The sequence below is a fragment of the Engraulis encrasicolus genome, chromosome 7, assembly GCF_034702125.1.
Source record: "Engraulis encrasicolus isolate BLACKSEA-1 chromosome 7, IST_EnEncr_1.0, whole genome shotgun sequence".
NCBI lineage: Eukaryota > Metazoa > Chordata > Actinopteri > Clupeiformes > Engraulidae > Engraulis > Engraulis encrasicolus.
Genome location: NC_085863.1, coordinates 56,135,189 through 56,161,419, shown reverse-complemented (window position 1 = coordinate 56,161,419; position 26,231 = coordinate 56,135,189). Strand labels below are relative to the sequence as shown.

Genomic DNA, 26,231 nt, shown 5'->3' with positions numbered 1-26,231 from the left:
TAATGGCTCAAGTGGACCAGCCTGTTGGCCAATCTTCATTAATGTCACATTGCACCAGTAAAGTGAAGTGTGAAGGTTCAATTAGCAGGGTGAGAGCACAGTTTTGCTCAACATTTTGCAATGCACACAACATTATGGGTGACATGTCAGAGTTCAAAAAGGAGAAATTCTTGGTACGTGTGTAACTGTTGCATCTTTGACCGAGACAGCAAGTCTTTGCGATGCATCAAGAGTCACAGTATCCAAGGTAATGTCTGCATACCACCAAGAAGGATGAACCACATCCAACCGGATTAACTGTGAAGGCAAGAGGAACTAAGTGACACTAAAATGACAGGTGTCTCAGTTATTTTGTCCACCCCCTGTATATATTGTAAAGAACTCAGATTGGCTGACATAATTTTTTTAGTTAAGCAAAAAATATCTGAAAGTGGTCCCAGCATGTTGTTGTCGTTCATGAGAGATATTACTAAATTATTACTATACATTTTTACAAAGGTAAAGCTGTAGTTATTTTTACAGTTATAGTTGTAGATGTGACCAGACCTATAGAAGATGTACAGTGGCTCTCAAAAGTCTACACACCCCTTTTCAAAAGGTTTTTGTGATGTAAAAAAAGAAAAGACAAATAAATTCACAGATATTCACCTGTATAATGTAATTGAGAAACATCTACATATATAGCCATTTATTCTTTATTGTGTTGACTGTGATGTGTGTTTGTCTTGTGTGTGTTTGTGCCACCACCAAAGCTAATTTTCCGTTTCATGTAAGTTAAATGGACAATAAAGAAGTCTAAAGCAGTATTCTGACGGGACTAGTTTTATGTATGGACATGGGGTAATGTGATTTTTATTTCAGGACGGTGGTAAAAGAAAAGGCAGATTCGGACTGGATTGAAATATCTCAGTAAACGAACAGAAAGTAGGAGGGTTTACTCATCACGCACCTGTGACTGCCCTTGTCATCACACGTGTGCCAACTCCACAATATATTATTGATTTTTGAGCACATTATTGCGCATCCATGGAGGCTTTTGGTCCCGTGGAAAAATTCTAATAATTGTCTGTTGGTTTACTGACCATCAAAATCCATTCTAATGCGCACACGTGTCCTTTCATTGGGAGAGAGCGTTTGACCATGCTGTCTGTTTTTGACAGCGAACACAGCTTGGAACAACTCCCTAAAATAAAACGGTTTACTACAAGGCTGTAATGTTTGCAAGCCCGGAGAGAATTCATATATTGAGCGTTTCGTGTGCTTAACCAGAAATCTTTACACAGGGTCGCATTCGGACGGGATTAGTATTACCTAGGGTAATTGTTCCGGACCGTTTTACAGGAGGTAAAACTCGCGGTGAAGTTTACCCGACATACTCCGCTATCTTTACCAGACTGGCACGTTCGGATGGGATTAAATTTCCCGGTTATTATTACTTTACCCCAGGTCCTCCCATTAAACTATTCCCGTCGGAATAGGGCTTTAGTCTAAGTCTAAACCTAAAGCTTTAAAGGGAAACAATAGAAAATAAAAAACTTCAATTAACATGGTTGCATACATATACAAACCCTTAAACTAATACTTTGATGAAGCACCTTTGGCTTTCATTACAGCGCACAGGGTGTCATTAACAAAAAACTTTGCGAAAGAAATCCGCCAGAGGATGACCTACGCAGGGATCTCAGGATGTGAGAGGGGATATTTACCAAATGTGGAGCATACAGTTTTATTAGATAGAGAAAGTCTGGCAATGTTGAGCTATTAAGTTTGAATGGGAGGTCATACAAAAACCAAATGCCAAATCCCTCGAATTGCAGCATGTTTATGTAGATGTAGATGGTCGCAAAGGCCATGCTATACCAGAGGTTAACAAAAAAGGATAGCGTGGACACATGAACCTGCCAGGAGGACATGGAAATGTAGTATTAACTACATTCCATTCTCGCAGAAAATGCTGGAAGCGGGCTTGCCTTTTGGGCCAGAGCTGAGCAGTTATACATTTAATATCTATACATAGATCAGTGCCTTGCTTACGCTTAAAACAACTATTGTGAAAAAACAAAGCTAAAAAAATTGGGGAAAATCCATCCACCAGGTCAGAAGTTATGGGTCAAACAAAAATTCGGCCATCTTTAATTCAGCCATCTTGGAAGTGGCAAATCTAATCTAATCTAATCTAAAACTAATCAGTTCATGTACCTACACTAGAGCAATAATACACCGAATCTGGGACAAATCCATCCATGCGTTCAGAAGTTATGGGCTAAACAAAAAATTGGCCATCTTGAAAATGGCTTCCAAATCTTATTAGTTAATGTACCTACCCTAGAGCATTAACACATCGAATCTGGGACAAATCCATCCATCCAGTCAGAAGTTATGGGCCAAAGAAAAATTCAGCCATCTTGAAAATGTTGATGAATGAGCTCAGCGTTTTGGGGATATACTAAATAACATGCATGCTATTTTAACTTGGCTAAGGAACATTGTATATAATTTGAAAATCAATTTGGGTCAGAGTGGGATTCAAACTGACAACCTCCCTACCTTTAATGCAACACTTTAGCCACTGAGCCAAGCAGCTGGGTGTCATCAGTGTTCCAGCAAGACAATATGAAATTGTCTAGAAGTGCTGTACAGTAGGGCTCTAGAATCCTTAGTTGGCAAAACCTGTTCTGATTCTCTCTATTCCAGTTATTGTGGTGGTAAAGCAGACTGCTGAATCCTTCCAGCTTATTTTAACTCGCTGTTGTTAAAATAGTAAAAAGAATTGGCACATGCACTTTTCACAGATGGAGTCATCATATTCCATATCTTTCTAACAATGTTTGAACCAAGTTTGTAGGTTAAACGGTTCAGTCAATAAATGGACCTCTTGAGGCAGATAGGAAACTGCCATTGGGTTGCTATGCAAACCCGCTTAATTAAGTTGGGTAAAATAAAAAAAGTAAACATCTCACATGTCCCCGTGTGTAGGACTGGGTACCGAATTTCGGTTCTTTGATGGAACCGAAAAACAGGCTAAGGTTCTAGGCCTACTTGGCATCGAAACGTGCCTTGTCTGTCGGTTCTACATACAGTGCCCTCCATAATTATTGGCACCCCTGGTTGAGATGTGTTTTTTAGCTTCCAATTATTTTATTTTTTTTCTAAATAATATGGGACCTTAATGGAAAAAAAAGAGAAAAATCCAACCTTCAATACAAGTGCATTTATTCAGTGGGGAAAAAATCCCACATAAAGAAATAATTATTTGCCATCAAATAATGTGTGTCACAATTATTAGCACCCCTGGTGTTAATATTTTGTACAACCCCCTTTTGCCAACAAAACAGCACCTAATCTTCTCCTATAATGTTTCACAAGATGGGAAAAGACAGAAAGAGGGATCTTCAGCCATTCCTCTTTGCAGAATCTCTCTAAATCATCCAGAGACCTGGGTCCTCTCCTCTGTACCCTCCTCTTCAGCTCACCCCACAGGTTCTCAATGGGGTTGAGGTCAGGGGACTGAGATGGCCATGGGAGGAGCTTGATTTTGTGTATGGTGAACCATTTCTGTGTAGATTTGGCCATATGTTTAGGGTCATTGTCTTGCTGAAAGACCCAGTGACGACCCAGCTTCAGCTTTCGGGCAGAGGGCAACAGATTTTTTTATTTAAAATGTCCTGGTATTTCAAAGCATTCATGATGCCATGCACCCTAACAAGGTTCCCAGGGCCTTTGGAAGCGAAACAGCCCCACAGCATCACTGACCCACCCCCATACTTCACAGTGGGTATGAGGTGCTTTTCAGCATGCGCATCTTTCGTGGTACGCCAGACCCACTTAGAGTGTTTGTTGCCAAAAAGCTCAATCTTGGTCTCATCTGACCAAAGCACACGGTCCCAGTTGAAGCCCCAATACCGCTTGGCGAACTCCAGACGCTTGCGTTTATGATTGTGAGTGAGGAAAGGTTTTCTCCGTGCATGCCTCCCAAACAGCTTGTTGGCGTGTAGACAGCGCCTGATGGTTGATTTGGAGACTTTGTGACCCCAGGATGCTACCATTTGTTGTAATTCTGTAACAGTGAGCTTTGGAGATCTTTTGATTTCTCTTACCATCCTCCTCACTGTGTGTGGTGGCAAAATAAACTTGGGTCCTCGTCCAGGCTTGTTTACCACTGTTCCAGTTGTTTTGAACTTCTTAAGTATTCCTCTCACAGTGGATATGGGCAGCTGCAGTTGAGTGGCAATCTTCTTGTAGCCTCTGCCTGACCTGTGAAGGTCGACGCACATCTGCCTCACTTGTATGCTGTGTTCCTTTGTCTTTCCCATGTTTAAGAGTGGATAAGAGAAATGGCCTCGGTGTCATATTTATACCCCAGGGAAACAGGAAGTGATGAATTACTAATTAAATGTTCCTACATACTCTGGTAAACTTTGTAAACTACTGTAGAAATGACAGAAATGCTTCAATTATATTTATTTCCTGGGAATTGTTAAGGGTGCCAATAATTGTGGAACAGGTGATTTAATGAAAAATAATTCTTTTTTAGTCAGGGATTTTTTTATTTTCTTCATTTGAGTTCATTTGAGTTGAAGGCTACATTTTCCTACAATTTTCAGTGTGACAGTATTCTTCTGCAATAAACACTGAATTTATTTTAAGGCTTTTAACACATCTCAACCAGGGGTGCCAATAATTATGGAGGGCACTGTATCGGTTCCCAGATGTTCATCACGTCAGTAATCATGACGCATTTTAAACCCTGGAACGCAGTAAGCAGTCGCTTATTTATCGTAAAAAAATCTGGCAACATTAATTGTGATCACATTCGGGCTTGGAGAGGCTGGTGGTTAAATCATCTGTGGATACTAACGCTGCTGTTACGAGAGAAACTACCATCAGCCCATCTTTAATTTGTGTAGCCTATTTCCAGCGTTTGTAGATGGCAAAGAATTAAAACTTTGTCTTCGACACAGCCACTGCGAGCCAAGAAACAGCAAGACAAGGTGTGCAAACGAAGCATTGCATGGTTATCACGCAGATCGTTACATCGGCGTATGAGGAAAAGTAAAGGTCCACATCACTATTTGACGCTCCCAAAAATTGAATGGCACGTTTCGGACTCATGTTTGGTCCAGCACCTGTGCTACTGATGTGCGCGCATTCTCAGACTTTTTGGATTACACCGTGAATCATAAAGTTTCGACTTCATCTCAATAAAAAAGGAACTCACACCAGCAGCATCAGGTGAGCTCAGTCACTTTTGGCCGCGAGATACTTTGTTTGGAGCTGTTTTGGAAGGATACATTCCGCCACGGCTCACAGATTTGTAACGTGGATTATTGAAACTGAAGACTACTTTCGCTTGATATATTTATGGACAGTGCAAAGAACTGATTTTGTGACATTCAGACATTTTTTGGAAGGAATATATAATCGTAATAGTGTGCGCCCAGTGCTTTACTGCGTACGTAACAAGCTTCCATCGTTTAATAAAACCTTTTGCATTCAGCATACCGGTCAACTGTGAGCAAAAAAACCCAACAAAATCCCCTGATTTTAAGCCCAAAATCGGATTTTTTTCAACAGGCCAAATCCTGACAGTCAACGGAACGGCAGTGACAGGTCACCATGCCTTTCCATTTAACACTGATCGTCCGAGCACGAGGCCAAAATCCCCTCGCAGCGCATGTTTTAAAAGGAGCGTGTAGGTTTCAAAAGAAATATGAGTTTATCCTTGTTGTTTTCTCGCTCAAGTTGTCAGGGGCCGATGCAAAACGTCATGCTGGTTCATTTTTTGATGAGGTAAATTCGTACCATTCACTACTGTGTGTGTTTACCATGAACATCCATGAACATCCATGAACATTCATATACCATGAACTGACGCTGCGATGCAAAGAGAAGGCAGTGACACACCCACGCCTAGGTCCGGAGCTCGAGAATGAGACGAGATCTTTGATTTTTAAGGAACTTGAGTTGTTGGTGGTATCTGGCATGAATTGTACTGGCAGGTCGTTTGATAAGCAAGACCCTCTAGCTGTTGCAGAGCCCTATATGGCTCTGAGCTCCTGGGATAAGTAGAGATGTGGCATGCTCATCAGGGTCTGACAGCCGTGGGGATTATGGACCGACGCTTTTTTGACCTAGCGAACTACTAATTTTTTAGTGGGAGATTTCGTCTTGCTAGCAATAATTATGCCTATACATACGACTGTTGTCATAGGCTATGTGTAAATGGACAAAGCCATGTGAAAAGTTACAGCTGTTTTACAATTATATTGGCGAATTGTTATTGCAATGCAGCTGACTTATTTTCTTGCTGCCCGTGACCCTCCCGTGCCGTGAAGGGGCGCGAATGGGATAGAACAGATATTTGAGGAGAATGAAACAAAGCATAGCCTATTTCACGTCACATCTATTACTGACTCTTGTTCTAGCTACCAGTTCTGTGAGGCAGAGATTCAGACTGCACAGTAGGCTATTCTGATGTCTCCTGTACGACGTAGCTTCCCATCGCTGGGAGAACATATTTCACCAGAGACAAAGACGTGCAGCACGAAATGGATAGGGGTTGGGTTTAGATTTTAGATCATAGTTCTGTATTTTAAACAACTTTTGAACTTCATGGAGACTTCAACCGGATAATGAGGGAGGCTCGGTGGTCGGTTATGATTTTTGAATGTTCGTCGTCCCGAGTGTTTATAAAATAGGAACCGAAAATGGAACCGTCAGGAACCGGCATCGAAACGAAGGTTCTGGAACCGTAACCGAAACTTTCTGATCGGTACTCAGCCCTACCCGTGTGAAAGTCACCAGAAAAAAACAACAAGGAAATAATCACGATTATTGATTTTTTGCAGATTTTTTTTGAAAATTATAACAAGATGAGATATAACCAAGAATAAATTACGGGATGAGCAAAATAAAATGAATTGTAATGATTATGTAAAGGCAATAGCATGAAACTTAGGTGGACAGATTTCTGGCCAGAAACACCAGCCTGTCAGTATGTTCTGGCTTCAAGGACGCTCTCAAAGGTAGGTCACTATTGCCATGATTAAATCATGATTAATTTCACGATTTTCGATTATTTTCGATTAATTGTGCAGCCATACAATGGACTATGCTGGACTGCATTGTGTGTAGTACAGCACAGCCCTGATTTTTTGTTTTCTTCCATTGGATTGGGCCTGCACTACCCCACACCTGCACACACACACACACGCCCGCACAAGCGTCCGCACAAGCGTGCACGCAAGCACGCACACAAACACACACAAACACACACACGGTACTGCACCACCTTCCTACACTACCTCACTTGGACAATAAGACAATACAACATGCTGCTTACAATGCTGCTTCTCCAAATGTACTACTTTGTACGTTTACATGTCTCCCTACATCCATTTCTTGACGATGCTAAGTTGTCCTGTGTCTTGGCCAGACAAACAACCTCAAAACATAATGTTACCACTTTCATGTATGATGTTGGAGAACGTGTTGTTCTTGGGATCATAGGCAGCATTTCTCTTCCTCAAAACACATCGAGTTGTGTTAATGCCAAACAGTTTGATTTTGGTGTCATCTGATTCCAGCATCTCCCAATCATATCCTAATCCAGTTTGATGTTCATTGGCAAACCTCAGGTGAGCCTGAACATGTTCCTTCTGAAGCAGGGGTACCATACATGCACTGCAGGATTTTAATCCACTGTGGTATTAAGTGTTTCCAATAGTTTTCCTCGTGATTGAGGTCCCAGCTGCCTTGAGATCATTTCCTAACTCTTCCCATACAGTTTTAGGGTGCTTTATCTCTGTTTTTCTGGTTATTGAATCCCCACAAGGTCAAATCTTGTATGGAACCACTGACAGGCCTAAGATTGATGATTGATGATCATTTTGTATGTCCTAAAATTTGGAAGAAATGCACCAACAGTTTGCGCCTTAATATCCAGGAGCCCATTTTTGCCTTGATGAGTTCTAAAATCTTGTCCCTGACATCCTTTGACAGCTTTTTGGTCTTTCCCATGTTGGCGAGTTTAGTTTGATTGATTGACTGATACTTATGGACTGATTCTGCAGATTCAATGTGTCTTTTGTGCAGGTTACTATTAACAGGTGTGTTCAATTCAGATAACAAGTTGATTGGAAGTGCCATTTGATCTGTAGGATCAGAACTCTTAATGGTTGGCAGGGGATCAAATGCTTATTTCCCTCAATGAAATATAAATCAATTAATATATATTCTTTAGAGTTAATTTCTGGATTTTCTTTTTGATATTCTGTCTCTCCCTATTAGAATACATTTTATCATTAACATTCAAGACTGATCATGTCTTTATTAGTGGGCAAACCAACAAAATCAGCAAGGGATCAAATACTTATTCTCCTCACTGTACTTTAAAAAAATATTTTTAAACTTCTGTTTAATTTTCATCACTCAATCCATTTAATACGTTTTTACAGTGAATCACTAACCAAACACGTGGGTGGGAGACGTGACGCCTTGTTTTTTCGTAACATTGGTTAAAAACCTACAAAACGGTTATTTTTCCTTTAAAAAACAAATGTCAATGAAAGAAGATGTGATACATTATGTTTCATATTAGTCTTAGATGAGAAGAAACATGTTAAGATTTATGTAAAGGGTTATATGTCAAATATCCTGCGGTGTGACTGTAACATTAATGAAACCTGGAATATAATATATATATAAATTAACCAACAACATTTTTAATAATGTATGAAGCATTTGGCATGATTGCATAAATATTAACTTTATATTAAGATATGTGAATGTGAAAAAAACTCAAGACAGTAATATTAACTACAAGTTCAATTTCGTAATACAAATTGCGTCCTGTGGGGTGACATGTATGTCAATGTTTGTGAACGGGCAGCTGCAAGGCCAACTACTGGCTCCTAACCAGTCAGTACCTCAGTTATTGGAGAGTGCTGTGGAAGCTAATGGTGACTATTAACCTCTTAATATGTCTTCATATTGCAATGTTTCTGTCACACAATGCTTAGGTTCATTTTATGGTGTCCTGTGGTGTGACTGCTCTTATAGAAGGAAAAAAGTTTTTTATAAATGAAAACACATTAAGATTAAAGACAATATCATTATCAAGTTAGCAAGAGCTCAGATGTCAGTCATGTATACAAAAGGATTAATATGGCCATAATGCAGTGAATTTCCTGTCGTGCGATTTCATTTTCCTGCGGTGTGACATGCCTATGCAATGTATTGATGCAGGACACATTTTCTCAAAAATGGCAAAAATTAGGCGAAATTCCACGGACCACTAAGTGCTTTATTTTTTTTTTATTTTTTTCCATTTTTTTCAATCATTTTTTTCATGAATTGGAAAAACGTTTTTTTGTTTTTGTTTTTTTTGGCGTTACGCCCTTTAACGTCAACCACCCACATACAGCCAACACCACAAACTCTCACATCCCTACACACCCTCACTGAAACCTCACAAGCCTACAGTGCAAACGTAAACCTCACACAAACACAGCATGCCTTCAATCAACACATAGCCAGATACCATGGACCATGCACAGAAGAGAGGGGAGCGGAGAAGAAGAGAGGAGAGGAGAGAAAACACACACGCGTGCATGCGCACACACACGCACGCACACACGTTGTGCGATAAAGTGTATGTTAGAGGTGCTCCGATCACCATTTTTGGCCCGATCACCGATACCGATCACCAAAAATCTTTATCTGCCGATCACCGATCATTGCCGATTATTTCCTATTTTTTTAATAGCCTATTAATTATCCTTATTGAATACCATTTCTGCCCATAAACCAATCAATCTTAATTTGCACATGTCGCTTTCACAATGTAGGCCTATTATTAGGCTATTATTATTATTATCATTATTATTATTAGGCCATTATTATTATTATTATCTTGCAGCTCTTTCAGACTAGTGTTGGTAATATAGCCTACAAGTAAGTCTACAGTATTAATCAATTTATAAGTTATTGCATATAATTACTAAACTATTTAAGATTGAATTGAAGCTCAGACACCTGGATCTCAGTCTCCCGTCTTCTGCATACGAGAAAAAACCCTGTCGCTTTAAATGAGCAGCCTCGTGAGGAGAGCCCCTCCCCTCTCTGTCACTCACTGTCCACAGCTGCAGTGCTCCGCGACCGGTCTGACTCTCTCCCTCTCCCCTCACCTGTCGCCGTTTGGCGTTTCAGCGACTATCAAACTAATCGACTGACTGTCAATTACAACTTTGAAAACAATAACGTTGGCATGCTTGTGCGGACAACGTGAACTTGTCGCGTGCTGACCGAGGCAACTACACAGGTTATAACGTAACATGGCTAACTGGAGAGAAGTAGTCTATCGCAAATTACATTGTGACTGAAACACGTGAGATTCTACACTAAACAAGAAAAAAAACTTCACTTGAAAGAACAGGCAACACGCACAACACAGCGTGTCTGCGAGGAAAGCTCTTTCTCTGTTCTCTGTCATAGATTGTAGAACTCCCTGCACAGACTCATTGAGTTTCACCGTCCACTCTCCCTCTGCACTGTTTGGTGTTGCAGGGACTACAAACTAATGACCTGGCTGTGCATTAGGCTACAACTTTGAAAACAATACCGTTGATGATTGTTTTGGAAACGTTTAGTTGTTGCGTGCTGACAGGCTGTAACTCAAAATAGCGAACATGGCGAGACTGACACGTCATTCGCAAATTACAAGCGTCATGTAAACGGCGCATGGATCGGAAAATCAGATCATTGTTGATGCAGATATGATTATAAATGGTGAAAATGAAGGAGGGAATTCCAAAAAGTTAAAGACAAGTAAAGATGCCTTATTTTGGTGCAGCAGCTGTGCAGAGCCAGCACCTAGGCTACATGCAGGCAGCGCCAGGTGTAAAGGCAAAATGGTTGCGTGAGGAATTTAATATCTCTGGATCGGTTTTTTGATCGGCACATTTTTCCGATCACCGATCAGGCTATTTTTGGCCATTATCTGCCATCCACACAGCACATTCCAGACACAGACAAACATATTAATAAATAAGAGCTAACAATAAACTAGACTGCCTGTGCAGTCGCCTTCGACTGCTTAAGGTATATCCCCGAAACGCAACGCTTCCAGTCCCCCATCATTCCTACCACTCCCGTCCACCTTTTCATAAACGTATATGATAAATACAAAATATTAAAGAAATATATTTAATATCTATACATAGATCAATGACGTGCATAGGCTTAAAACCAAATGACTATTGTGAAAATGAAGCAAAAAATGGGGCAAATGGTAACACTGTTTTAATGGTTCACTATTACAGTGAATATACCACATTAGGTACAGTGTAATAACCATTGTAACAATATTTAATACCATGTAATACCATGTAATACCAGTGTAACACCATGTACCAATTTTGTACTACATCATGTATTTTTGTGTAAGTGGTATTACATGGTATTGCATATTGTTACACTGGTATTACACTAGTATTACATGGTATTAAATATTGTACACTGGTTATTACACTGTACCTGGTATTGCATATTGTTACACTGGTATTACACTAGTATTACATGGTATTAAATATTGTTACACTGTACCTAATATGGTAGATTCACTGAAATGGTGAACTGTTAAAATAAGGTAGTACCGGGCAAATCAATCCACCCAGTCAGAAGTTATGGGCCAAATAAAAAATCCGCCATTTTGAAACTGTTGACCTCCAAACTCAAATCAGTTCATGAACCTACCCTAGAGCATTAACACACCAAATCTGGGACAAATCTATCCGACTGGTCAGAAGTTATGAGCCAAACAAAAATTCGGCCATCTAGAATTCAGCCATCTTGAAAGTGTTGGCCTCCAAACTCGAATAAGTTCATGAACCTACCCTAGAGCATTAACACACCAAATCTGGGAGAAATTCATCCACCCAGTCAGAAGTTATGGGCCAAACAAAAATTCGGCCATCTTGAATTCAGCCATCTTGAAAGTGTTGACCTCCAAACTCGAATCAGTTCATGAACCTGCCCTAGAGCATTCACCCAAAAAATCTGGGACAAATCCAAACATCCGTTCAAAAGTTATCGCGTTAACACGAAAGACCTTACGCGGCGGCGGACGCAGCGGCGCACGCAAAACCATTACATCCCCGACGCTCCGCGTTTCGGGGATATAATGAGCAATAAGAAACAATACACAATAGCAGTAACCTGCTACACACCTTAATTTTCTCCAGGAGCTCGTACCACGTGCAACAAAATGAGAAGTAGCGATTACGCCAAGACACGGAAATGTTCGCTTTCTTTTTTACTTCCATAGCGTCTGTAATTTGTTGTAATTTTTTTTCACGTACTCGCAAGTCTATGCAAGGTCCGCCCTTCTTTCCAATGGCGTGGGCTTCCCGAATCAGCAACTGCATGCAATTGCGCCAGGACTAAGAAAATGTCAGACGACTTCTGACTGACAGCTAGACCTATGCTCATAAACTGACAGGCAGCTCTCCTCATCTGTCCTTCTCGCATTCGCTCCACCACCACTCCATTTTAACGTCTCTATTATAGTTACTGTTACAATTACTAGCATTCACCGACACAGAACCTTGCCGTAACCACCACCACAAAAAAGAAAACATCACATAAGATAAGTCTCATTGACATTTTTAAAAAGAAGACTTCATGGAGAATGAAGAAAAAAACTAGACTGCCTGTGCAGTCGCCTTCGACTGCTTAAGGTATATCCCCGAAACGCGACGCTTCCAGTCCCCCATCATTCCTACCACTCCCGTCCACCATTTCGTAAACGTATATGATATATACAGACGTGACATGACGTGCATAGGCTTAAAACCAAACGACTATTGTGAAAATGAAGCAAAAAATGGGGCAAATGGTAATACTGTTTTAATGGTTCAGTGGATATACCACATTAGGTACAGTGTAATAACCAGTGTAACAACATTTAATACAATGTAATTTTTTTACTTAGCCTACATCATGTGTTTGTGCTCAAGTGGTTTTACATGGTATTGCATATTGTTACACTGGTATTACACTATATTACATGGTATTGCATACTGTTACACTCGTTATTACACTGTACCTGATATTGCTTATTGTTACACTGGTATTACACTAGTATTACATGGTATTGAATATTGTTACATTGGTTATTACACTGTACCTAATATGGTAGATTCACTGAAATGGTGAACCATTAAAATAAGGTGTTACCGGGCAAATCAATCCACCCAGTCAGAAGTTATGGGCCAAATGAAAATTCCGCCATTTTGAAAGTGTTGTCTTCCAAACTCGAATCAGTTCATGAACCTACCCTAGAGCATTCACACACCAAATCTGGGACAAATCCATCCACCCGGTCAGAAGTTATGGACCAAACAAAAATTCGGCCATCTTGAATTCAGCCATCTTGAAAGTGTTGACCTCCCAACTCGAAGCAGTTCATGAACCTACCCTAGAGCATTCACACACCAAATCTGGGACAAATCCATCCACCCGGTCAGAAGTTATGGAGCAAACAAAAATTCGGCCATCTTGAATTCAGCCATCTTGAAAGTGTTGACCTCCAAACTCGAATCAGTTCATGAACCTGCCCTAGAGCATTCACCCAAAAAATCTGGGACAAATCCAAACATCTGTTCAAAAGTTATGGACCAAACAAAAATTCGGCCATCTTGAATTCAGCCATCTTGAAAGTGTTGACCTCCCAACTCGAAGCAGTTCATGAACCTACCCTAGAGCATTCACACACCAAATCTGGGATAAATCCATCCACCCGGTCAGAAGTTATGGACCAAACAAAAATTCGGCCATCTTGAATTCAGCCATCTTGAAAGTGTTGACCTCCCAACTCGAAGCAGTTCATGAACCTACCCTAGAGCATTCACACACCAAATCTGGGACAAATCCATCCACCCGGTCAGAAGTTATGGACCAAACAAAAATTCGGCCATCTTGAATTCAGCCATCTTGAAAGTGTTGACCTCCAAATTCGAATCAGTTCATGAACCTGCCCTAGAGCATTCACCCAAAAAATCTGGGACAAATCCGAACATCCGTTCAAAAGTTATCGCGTTAACACGAAAGACCTTACGCGGCGGCGGCGGCGGCGGACGCGGCGGCGGCGGCAGACGCGGCGGCGGTGCACGCAAAACCATTACATCCCCGACGCTCCGCGTTTCGGGGATATAAAATATAATAAAAATCTGAGGACAATCCCACAAGGGGTTCTGGAGCTCTGAAAATGACACCCAAAATGATTTTTTTCAGACTTGTGAGGTCTTCTGGTCAAACACTGATGGGGTTTCCTTTCTATTTATAGCTTTTTATGGGAGTGTTTCTACTTGTATCTACAAGGGGAAAAATCATGAGGCTATGTTGGGCACAAATATGTCTTCTGAAGGCCTAAACAGAGCACAGCCAAAAACTCCAGTACAATTTGTATCATCTTTGAGGGAATGCTATGACGATGCAGGATCATACAGACCAAAACTCTCAGTTTTGCAACAAACTATTCCTATCTATGTACCAGCATGCCAAATTTGAGCTTCCTACATGGTTTAGTTCTTGAGCTATGGGCTTGTGAACTTTGACAAAAAAAAGAGTGTGAACCATGGGTACACTTGGTAATATTTTCAGGATTTTTTGAGACCTAAGGGCGGACTCCTGTTGATTTGACGTGGAATGACCCATTTCTTAATGTGTAGTTGCTGAGAACAAAGTATTCGCTAAAGGCCGTGAAGTCTGTACTTTTATCAAAAAAATGACCCGTCACACAGGGCATGCTTGTGGGTGATGCAGCAACATAGCTTGTGGCCTACATTAAAGACTCAGAACTAGGTTATTTGTAGACCTATCCTATTAAATTTTCTGACTATCTGATTTAATGTCAAGGTTGCCCCTCCTGTTGCTCGCTGATAGTTATGCTCTGCTTTTAACACACTGAATGGCCTGCAGGTTTTGTATGGAATGTTAGCGCTGTGTCAGAGTCCCGGACAGTGCCAGCAATTGTCTACATTTTTTGAACAGCAACAGAATATTTTGTGTTGGACCTACAGACACATTACAAAGCTTGTTTAAATGTCAGCTTTCCATAAGTGAAAACAGCATGTTCCTAGTTTCTCCCTTTCCGAAGTTCAGTCCACTTTAAGCGAGGGGTATATTTTAAGGCTGAAAAATAGCGTTTTTTTCCCATTTGAAACAGCAATAATGCGGTTCTGTTATGTATGCGCTTTTTGACTCTCCAAGTTCAAAGTGAGTATTTTCAAGCCCCAAGATCAATTCCAGTCACTTCCATATAAACTATTTCAATGAAAAAAAAACACCTGGATCAGTACTTAAGTTTACTCCCATTGCTCTGAAGTACTAGCTACTGACAAGTAGCCCGATAAGCCACTCTAGCTGGTGCAATAGGCTGGCAGCACTGTGGGATTTCTGGACAGACGCTTGTGAATGTGCACATGTCACTTACTAGAAGCTGACAGATGATTACATTCATGTTTCATTCATGTAGGACCTACACGCTCCCATTAAAAACGGACTGGCGATTTTGAGTGATGCGCATAGGGCAGTGTGAAATGAGTTGAACACTGGCCGTGGTGGAAATGAAAGGCTACAGATCCTGATACTCTCCACACACAAACAGTTGTCTGATCACATGCCATTACCCATGTATCTAAAGAATGTTGTGCGTCACTGATGGAGAATATGTTAATGTTTTTGGCAATGTGGCTGTGACGCTATGTAAACAACATTTGCCTGTCACCAAATAGCAACAACCCTACAAAGTTTCAGGTCTCAATGCTTACCACTACTTTGATGTCCTGATGATTGTCTCCATCCTGCTCTTTCTCCTCTTCTAGATCAGATGATCTACAAAAAGTTACCTTTTTTACAATGTTGCCACCAAACCTTCAGAATCATAAAACGAATGAACTTTCTCAATTCTGCTGCAAATTAAATTATGTGTATCTTAGAAGTGTGTTATGAAACTTACTGTGAAATTTCTCCAGATGAAAATCCTGATGCCTCTCCCGCTTTAGAAAGCTTCTCAATGAACTGGAAAAATCCACCAATAGAGGAGTTCTGGAATCAACAATATATTCATGTTTATATCAAAACACTATTGTAGCAAACATTTAAAGAGTAAAAAATACACTCACCGGCCACTTTATTAGGCATGCCTGTCTAACTGCTAATTGATGCAATTTTTTTTATCAGCCATTCACATGGCGGGAACTCATTTAGAAATGTAGACATGGTCAAGACAATCTTTAGCAGCTCTATCCAAGCACCAGAATGCATAAGAAAGGGGATTTAAGTGACTTTGAAGGTGGCATGGTTGATCGTGCCTGAAGGGCTGGTCTGAGTATTTCTGAACCTGCTGATCTACTGGCATATTCATGTGCAACCATATCTAGGGTTTACAGAGAATAGTCAGAAAAAGAGAAAATACAAATACAATACAAATACAAAGCCTTTTATTGCCATTATACACAGTATACTATGATTTGAGCTTCCCTATGAGGTGCACAGAGTCCTTCATATATTAACACAGTCCTGCAAGTGTACGCTCAGTATAGTGACAACTTTGGAAGAAGCTGTTCTTCATTTTATCGGTTCTGGCTGGTAATGACTTGTAGCTCCTGCCAGAGGGCAACAGTGAGAGCAGATGGAAGCCAGGATGTGAGTGGTCTTTAATGACACTCCTGGATCTGTTTAGGCAGCAGGAAAAAGAGATTATGGGAGGCAGGGGGCCAGGGGCAGCCTATGATTTTTTGTGTCATGTTGGTCACCCTCTTTGGTCTCTTCCTGTCAGCTTGAGTGCCACACTAACACTTCGTAGGTCAGTTGGCTCTCTACGGTGGAACACTGAAAGGTCATCAGCAACTTTGTGTCTAGTTGTTCTTTCTTTGGCACATCTTTCACTATCCAGTGAGCTGCAGTTCTGTGAGCAAAAATGCCTTGTTGATGCAAGAGGTCAAAGGAGAATCGAGAGACTAAATTCGAGCTGATAGAATATTAAGGCAACAATATCTCAAAAAAACAGTTGTTACTATGGTATGCAGAAGAGCATCTGTGTATGAATAGCATGTCGAACCTTGAGGCAGATCGGCTACAACTGTATTAACCCATACTAGGTGACACCAATGTCAGCCAAGAACAGGACACTGAGCCTACAATTTACACAAGCTCACCAAAATTGGATGATAGAATATTGGTTCCCACTCTAATTCAGATATAAAATTCCATGATTTTCCATGACTTTCCTGACTAAAAAAACGGAATTTCCATGACCACTTCTGTAAAAAGAAATTACGTTTAAAAAAAATGTAAGTGTGAAAACTGAAGATTATATTCACCCCTAGAGCCGACGCCGTGCCATTACTAGTAGTAGGGTTGGAAAGGGGGGTCCACGCGCACCCCCCGGCTTTTTTTTTACGCCACCTGATTTTTTTTGTATCTTTAGAGTGTCTACTTCCAGAATCTGCCAGGTGCCAAGCTGAAATAATGTCCCATGGCCTTCATTTTTAACCATTTAATGCACCTGACAGGAGACAATGACAGAGAACAGGTCATAACTTTTGAAGTAAACTACATACAGAGACAAATTAACACATTTTCCCATACAATATTGACCTGAGGGATGAATTTAAGTTGTTGTTTTTGACTTTTGACAACATTTAAACGGCGTATTTGCTCAGAAACAGCAATAAAATGACCCAAAATATGTAGACACTCAACTATCTTTTCATTCTTTTGAGTTTTGTTGTCTCTTTTTCACCACCTGCTCTTCCTTTATCATTTGCAGTGTAAATGTGAGTATTATATCGCGTATTAAGCTGAAATTATGACCCCCAGTCTCCATTTTTGACCCTTTAATGCGCCTGACTGAAACCCAACAGACTGAAACAATGATACAGAATAGGTCATAACTTTTGAAGTAAACCACATACAGAGACAAATTAACACATTTACCCTCACAATATTATGTAGACTCTCAAGTATCTTTTCATTCTTTTGAGTTTTATTGTCTTTTTGTCCACCACCTGCTAGTCCTTTATCATTTGCAGTGTAAATGTGACTATTATATCGGGTTTATTATATCGGGCTGAAATAATGACCCACAGTCTCAATTTTTAACCTTTTAATGCGCCTGACTGGAAACCGGCAGATTGAAACAATGATACAGAATGGGTCATAACTTTGAATGTAAACATCATACAGAGAGATTAACACATTTCCCCATACAATGTTGACCCAATGAATGATATTAAGTTCTTGTCTTTGACATTTGACAACATTTGAACTGCATTTTTGGTCATAATTGGCAATGAAATGGCCATTCAAGTAGGCCTATCTTTTAATCCTTTAGGGGTATATTTATTTTTCAACACCTGCTCTTCATTCATAATTTACATTTAAAAGTGTATTAAGAGTATTAAGCTGGAATTATGACCCACATGGTTCATTTGTAACCCTTCAATGGACCTGAATGGAACCAACAGATTGCAACAATGAAACAATTCATTGGGCAGTCATGGGTAAATTGGGCAGTCATGGGTAAGCAGTTAGAGCGTCAGACTTGTATCCCAAAGGTTGCCGGTTCGACTCCCGACCCGCCAGGTTGGTGGGGGTAATCAACCAGTGCTCTCCCCCATCCTCCTCCATGACTGAGGTACCCTGAGCATGGACCCGTCCCGTCGCACTGCTCCCCAGGGGCGCCACTGAGGGCTGCCCCTTTGCACGGGTGAGGCATAAATGCTATTTCATTGTGTGCAGTGTTCACTTGTGTGCTGTGGAGTGCTGTGTCACAATGACACAGCACTCCACAGCAGTTTCCCAATGGAGTTTCCCAATGGGCTTTCACTTTATTTCTTTCAATGGAGGTTAACTTTTGAAGTAAACCACAGTACAGAGAAAAGGTAACCCAATACTGACCCAAGGAATGCAATGAAAATTTTTTGGCCTTTTGTCAACTTTTAAATGCGCTTCTAGACAAAAACTTCCTTTTAAAAAAGCCCTAAAATCTATAGAAATTAAACTGTCATTCTATTTTGGAGGATCACAGCAGCAAGCAACCCATCCACACTAGTGTTTTGTAGGTGCATGACTACCTGAATAATGCACTATCTTGATCCAAGTGACCAGATTTGTAAAGTTTGTCAGCCATGGGTGTGTTTTACACTGGCATGTTTCTCTGTCCTGTACATTTGGCATAACAAGCCAAACAGTCTATGTCTGCAGAAAAAGGTGAAAGACACATCTTCATGTTACAAATTACATGTGGAGGTTTTGCAATAAGAAAAAGGAAAGAATATACGCACACCACAGATGCTCCCTTGTCGTGAGACACCTGACGAAGACCTTACAGGTCGAGACGTTGTGTGAGCTTTTCACACGTTAAATGATGACAAGGGAGCTTCTGTGGTGTGCGGATAGTCTTTCCTTTTTTCTTGTGTGTTCTTTTATGTCCTGCACCCACGGCAATTGCTTTTTGGGATGTGCCTTTACCTCACATTTTTTGAAGGTTTTGCTAACAAGTCTTAAAGAAGCCTCCTTTGTTTCTTGAACCTCTGAATAATGATGGTGCTAGTTGGTTATTAAGTGGAAGATATATTTTGAAAATGAGATACTGTTTCAATCTGAAACTCAATAACATAATTAAATGTATACTTTAAATGAGCAATGAGAAGCACCCAATAAAACTTGAAAGAATGAAAAAAGACTGCTTATTTTCTACACATTTTGGGTATTTTAATGCTATTTTTGTCCAGGAACACGATTTAAACGTTGATGACAGTCCTTCACCAGTGCTTCATTGCATTTCTTGGTTCAGTATTGTATGGAAAATGGGTTAGCTTTTCTTCTCTTTGTGGCTTACTTCAAAAGTCAACCCACACTACGTCTTTTTATAAACTATTATTTTTTAAGTTTAAATGTTGTCAAATGTCAAATCAACTTAATTTCATTCTTCAGATTAGTATTGTATATCAAAATGTGCTAATTTTTCTCTGTATATAGTTTAATTAAAAAGTTATGACCCATTCTGTATCATTGTTTCAATCTGTTCCAGTCAGGCGCATTAAAGGGTTAAAAATGGAGACTGTGGGTCCTTATTTCAGCCTAAACCCAATATAATAGTCACATGTACACTGCAAATGATAAAGGAGGAGCCGGTGGTGGACAAAAGACAATACAATTCGAAAGAAGGAAAAGATACTTGAGTGTCTATATATTTTAGGCCATTTTATTGTCGATTATGACCAAAAATGTTGTTTAAATGTTCTGAAATGTCAAAGACAACTACTTAATAGCATTCCTCAGGTCAATATTATATGGGAAAATGTGTTAATTTGTCTCTGTATGTAGTTTACTTCAAAAGTTATGACCCATTTTGTATCATTGTTTCAGTCTGTCGGGTTTCAGTCAGGCGCATTAAAGGGTCAAAAATGGAGACTGGGGGTCATAATTTCAGCTTAATACGCAATATAATACTCACATTTACACTGCAAATGATAAAGGAAGAGCAGGTGGTGAAAAAGAGACAACAAATCTCAAAAGAATGAAAAGATAGTTGAGTGTCTACATATTTTGGGTCATTTTATTGCTGTTTCTGAGCAAATATGCTGTTTAAATGTTGTCAAAAGTCAAAAACAACAACTTAAATTCATTCCTCAGGTCAATATTGTATGGGAAAATGTGTTAATTTGTCTCTGTATGTAGTTAACTTCAAAAGTTATGACCTGTTCTCTGTCATTGCTTCAATCTGTTGGGTTCCTGTCAGGTGCATTAAATGGTTAAAAATGAAGGCCATGGGACATTATTTCAGCTTGGCACCTGGCAGATTCTGGAAGTAGACACTCTAAAGATACAAAAAATCAGGTGGCGTAAAAAAAGCCAGGGGGGTGCGCGTGGACCCCCCTTTCCAACCCTACTACAAACCCCAACTCCGGTGAAGTTGGGACGTTTGGTAAACAGTGAATAAAATCAAAATGCTATCATTTTCAAAACATTCAATCTATTCATTAGATGGAGAATAGTGAAAAGACAACATATTAAGTGTTAAAACCGAGAAAAAATATTGTTTTGGGGGACATATGTACTCATTTCTAATTTGATAAATCCAACACGTCTCAAAAGAGTTGGGACGGGGACAATAAATGGCAGCAAATGTCGAGGAAGACTAAAAACAAAACAAAAGACAACACTTAACAGTTAAATACATTAACCGATGAGATGATTTTATATAAAAAAACAGTGTTAATTCCTATCTTGGACATGATTTCACCAGCTTAAATGGTGGGTGTATTCCTTGTCATGTTTTGCAATGTTTTCCTTTCTGTAGTGCTTACAGTGTGACAGGTCTTGACCAAAAGTCCACCATTTTATCACCTGCTGGTCCTTATGATGGAGCCAAACTGTTAAAACATAGTAGAGAATGCAATTTGACCTTACTATGTGGCAGTAATCAAAGATCTCCCTTCAAAATATAATGCATGAGTGGCTTTTCATGCTGTTTAAAACCCATTTATACCATTCAGCACTGTATTTAACTCTACAGATGAGTGAGAACATCTTAACCAATGCTCTACTGCACCCGCATGCCATCATGGAGGCTGACTTTTGAAGTTAGCACTAACACAAGTTGGATGGTCCATTTTCACTGTAGCACAGGATGTACAATGCTCTATTATTGTCAAAAAGAATGGACTTCTACAACTTCTGCTGACTTCTGTAAGCAAAGGACAGTTTCCCATGTCTTCTGGGTTTATTTCAAGTGAGCTCAGGTGCTTAGGAGAATGTTACACCCCTGTATCATTTGCACGCATTAAGCATTCTTAATATGGTCAATTTTCAATAGCTCTAGCACTCCAGGAATTAGAGTGAGACTACAGCCAATATATATTTCATGATGTCATGAACCTATACAATGATTTTAGTAACAAAAATATGTCTTATATATACTCAATCGTGGTAAATCAAAGGGAATTCAAAAATGTATGTAATAACTATGGTAATTATTCCCTTTGCATCTTTAATTCTGAGTGACTCAGCCTCTCTGTGATGATCTTATACCTGGACACCGATATTGTCCGTCAGTACAATTCATTTTGAAATGTTCTTCTTTGTTGTTTTATCTTATTTGGATGTTTACTAAATTTCACTGATCCCCGTCCCAACTTATTTGAGACGTGTTGGATTTATCAAATTAGAAATGAGTACATATGTCCCCCAAAACAATATTTTTTCTCGGTTTTAACACTTAATATGTTGTCTTTTCACTATTCTCCATCTAATGAATAGATTGAATGTTTTGAAAATGATAGCATTTTGATTTTATTCACTGTTTACCAAACGTCCCAACTTCACCGGAGTTGGGGTTTGTACTAGACTTCAGTGGGCTAATTACATTCTAGAATGTTACACATTACAGCGCGAAAGCAAATCATCTCTGGCGAAAAGCTGTAGTATAACCAGTAAGAAACGATGTTTTAGACCAAACTAAAAGTTTTAAGAAAATTCCATGATATTCCATGACTGTGCATGCAACATGGTAAAATTCCATGACTTTCCATGACAGGAAAAACTTTTATGAAATTCCATGATATTCCAGAAATACCATGACGCGTGGGAACCTGTTGCCTGGTCTGATGAATCACAATTTCTGGTGCAACACTCGGGTGGTAGGCTCAAAATTTGGTTTGAAATGACATGAAAACATGAATCCAATCTGCTTTGAATCAACTGTTCAAGCTGGTGGTGTAATGGTGTAGGCTATTGGAGATGTTTTCTTGGCACACTTTGGGCCCTTTAGGCTACTACTAATTGAGCTTTGTTGCGGCGCCAGAGCCTACCTGAACATTATTGCAATGCAAGCAGCCATTTAAGACAGTCCTGAAGGCAAAAGGAGCTCCAACGTAATACTGGTAAGGTGGCCAGTGAGAGTATATAATCGGCATGTGTTTTTGCCCAATATAGTGACAAGTGGTTTGGTTTACCTAAGGCTAATGTGTAAACATTGCTTTTTCTAATTTTACCATGTTGTACTGTAAACTTCAAACATACATACCACAAACATCTGTCGCTGTTGCCCTGACAAGGTAGCTTCTTCACCAGGTTTTTGAAAGGATGGAAAAGAAATGATCCGTCTCCCATACTTTGTTTTCTTTTGTCTAGAACGCCCGGCATCGGTTTCCCTATGGTGCACATGCTGACCGAGTTCTTCATTTTCACTGTCAGGGATGTGGAACGGAGAGGAGATGGACTGTGAAGCAGCACGATGTCGTCTGCGCCTTTCAGGGAGAGTTGGTGTAACTGCCTGCGTTATGAAGAGGCTGTTGCCCGAATCACTGAAAGCGAGGTCAAGATGATCAACCAGACATTCCAAAACAGGTGATGTTTTACTTCAGAGGGTTCTCACAAAACATATTTCTTGACTTATACGAACAAGGGAATGCAAGTAAACTTAATGTGTTGAATTACTTTCTAAAACGTAAGTTTATGCGATCTTTGAGATTTTGAATATGGGTCATTTCAGGTGAAATCAGACACTTTGGGACTCGACCGACACAGATTTCAACCATACTTGCTGTGCCTGTTTAGTAGCAAGGTAGCACCCCAGAACTGCATTTGTGTGAATCTGACACCAATATTAAGGGAGAAACAGACTAGGAAAGGTTTACATATGAGGGTAGGACACTATACATTCAACATTGATTATATTGGTCAGTGTAAGTCACAAAAAGATGTCTGTGGTGTTATTTGAAAGCTCTTTTATGGCTCTACAAATTACACAAACAGCATGGAATACAACAACCCTCAGAATATGAATTATGATGAATTGAAAAAATTAAAATTGAATATAAAAAAAAACGTACACTACCGTTCAAAAGTTTGGGGTCACCTTCATTTTACCAGTTATTGTTTTGCAATTCAAGTCGCAGACATCTTTTAAATAGCTTGAAATGGAATAATGGACAGTACTGAACAGCCACAAGTGAAAAAAGGTTTGATTACCCATAACATTGGTTAAACTGGACAGAAGAGTGAAATCTAACCAAGCTTTTTCACCCATTTATTACATAGAAATACTTGTTTTAGTCCATTTTTCTACAGAAATGTCTTTGGTTTATCAGATAATCAATGGAACTATTGGAAAGCGCAGTGTCTGCCCTTTCCAATGGTAGGTGTATGACATTTGTTGAGTTGCCACCTCGCCCACAAATTCAAGTCAAAGCAGCTGCATGATTTTCTAGCCATCAGAATGAACCTACTTATGAATGCACGATCCATTGTCTCAGCCATGTTTTAGTGTGAAAGTCAGTGCCATACATCGTTGGAAAGTATAGATTCTCCTCTTTCAAATGATATGTATATCATCCGGCATTGTATGGATCGACAGGAGGAGACATCCACTTTTGCATGCATGGGGCTCAAAGAGCTCATTGGGCAATTCTGGACCTCATCTCATCCCGGGAATGAATTTGTAGAACCGCAACTGGCTATTATTAATGCCAAAGGTGTCACTTTCATTAGTACACCTGACTAGACACTACATTAGTAAAGGTACACTTTGATTAGTCAAAAGTTAGTGATACATTTTGGTCTATTTTATGCATTGTATATCCATTCAACAGTACAGTTCCCAAATACGATGTAAAATCAATTATAATTCCCAAAGCATACATAGTTTCCAAGATCTGGAACCCCAAAATGGCAAGACATTTCATCACGGTTTTCACAAATTCAATTTTGAAGGCTTAATATAGCCAAAAATAATCATGGCATGCTATTTGTAAGTACATAATCTGGTAGACGGGGTCATATTGAGGGGCCATGGTGATTTTTAGGCCTGTATCTTCCTCCAAACTAAAACCAGGTGTGTCAAAATCTGCTTGTAAATTTTGTATGCAATTCACAGGCTTGAAAAGTGGGCATGGCACCCCAACTTTGGAGGGCTTCATCTCCGCAACCGTTGGACGTAGGGTGCTAATACTTGGTATTCTTTCAATTGACATCAAAAGGTACCTGTATGTGAGATATCGGGTAAATCGGAGAGGGTCATGTGGGGAAGGCGTGTGAATTGACATGGAATGACCCCAATGCAAATTAATGGGACTGTAGTTACACTGAAGTTAGATACAGGTGCAAAAGCAAACTTGATCAGCATGTCAGATGTGAAGGCAATGAGAGAAAAAACAAAAATACAGAAGAAAACACTCGCACTAAAAGACTACAATGGACAGAGCATTGAGTGCTTAGGCACATGCAAGCTGAAAGTCACAGTCAAAGATTAAGTGCATCACCTGCTCTTCTCAGTTGTTCCTGAAGGACTCGATTCACTCACTGCTAGGGGACAACGCCTGTGAAAACCTGGAGCTCGTGAAAAGAGTGTACCTGACTCTGCTGACGCGATCGTTCAGAACTTATCCGACGTGTTCAGAGGTTTCGGTACGCTGCCATGCACATACAAAATTCAGCTCAAAGACAACGCACAGCCAGTTGTTTATGCCGCAAGAAGAGTTCCACTGGCACTCAGAGACGGCTTGAAAAAAGAGCTGGAGCGGATGACGGCGCTTGAGGTGATAAAGAAGATTGAAGAACCGACGGAGCAGGTCAACTCCATGGTCTGCGTAAAGAAAAAGAGTGGAGAGTTGAGGATATGTATGGATCCAAAAGACCTCAATGAAAACATCAAGCCTGAACACTACCAAATACCCAAGCGAGAGGAGATCACCAGCGAGATGGCAGGAGCCAGATACTTTTCGAAACTTGATGCGTCACAAGGTTTTTGGCAATTGAGGCTAGATGAGAGCAGTACCAAGATGTGTACGTTCAATACACCCTTTGGACGATACTGTTTTCAGAGGGTACCCTTTGGAATCATATCCGCCTCTGAAATCTTTCATAGGACAATGGAGCACATCATCGAAGGCCTGGATGGAGTAAGAGCCTATGTGGATGACATAATTATATGGGGGTCCACAATCGAGCAGCACAATCAGAGACTGACCAAAGTGCTAGAGCGAATACAAAAACAAATGCCAGTTTGCTGCTGAAGAGATCGTGTTCCTCGGAGACAAGCTCTCAGCTCAGGGCATACAGCCAGATGATGAAAAGATCAACGCCATACTGAAAATGCCAAGACCTACAGACAAACCAGGTGTCCTACGCGTCATGGGAAAGGTAAACTTCATTGTGAAATT

The 26,231-nt window shown here is 40.1% G+C and overlaps 1 protein-coding gene across 2 annotated transcripts in view; it reads right to left on the bottom strand.

The window, feature by feature from the left end:
- LOC134453228 (transcriptional regulator ATRX-like) overlaps positions 1–26,231 on the bottom strand; it is a 32,583-nt gene that overhangs the window by 2,896 nt on the left and 3,456 nt on the right. Inside the window, exons 2-5 of one of the 2 annotated variants that reach the window (XM_063204063.1) lie at positions 23,096–23,375; positions 16,019–16,107; positions 15,831–15,894; positions 11–297 (exon numbers count right to left, since the gene is read on the bottom strand). In XM_063204063.1, coding sequence (XP_063060133.1) covers positions 154–297; positions 15,831–15,894; positions 16,019–16,107; positions 23,096–23,375 — 577 coding nt within the window. In that variant the 3' untranslated portion in view covers positions 11–153. Of the gene's footprint in view, positions 1–10; positions 298–15,830; positions 15,895–16,018; positions 16,108–23,095; positions 23,376–26,231 lie in introns of those variants that run through there. The other variant, XM_063204062.1, reaches the window with a different exon arrangement.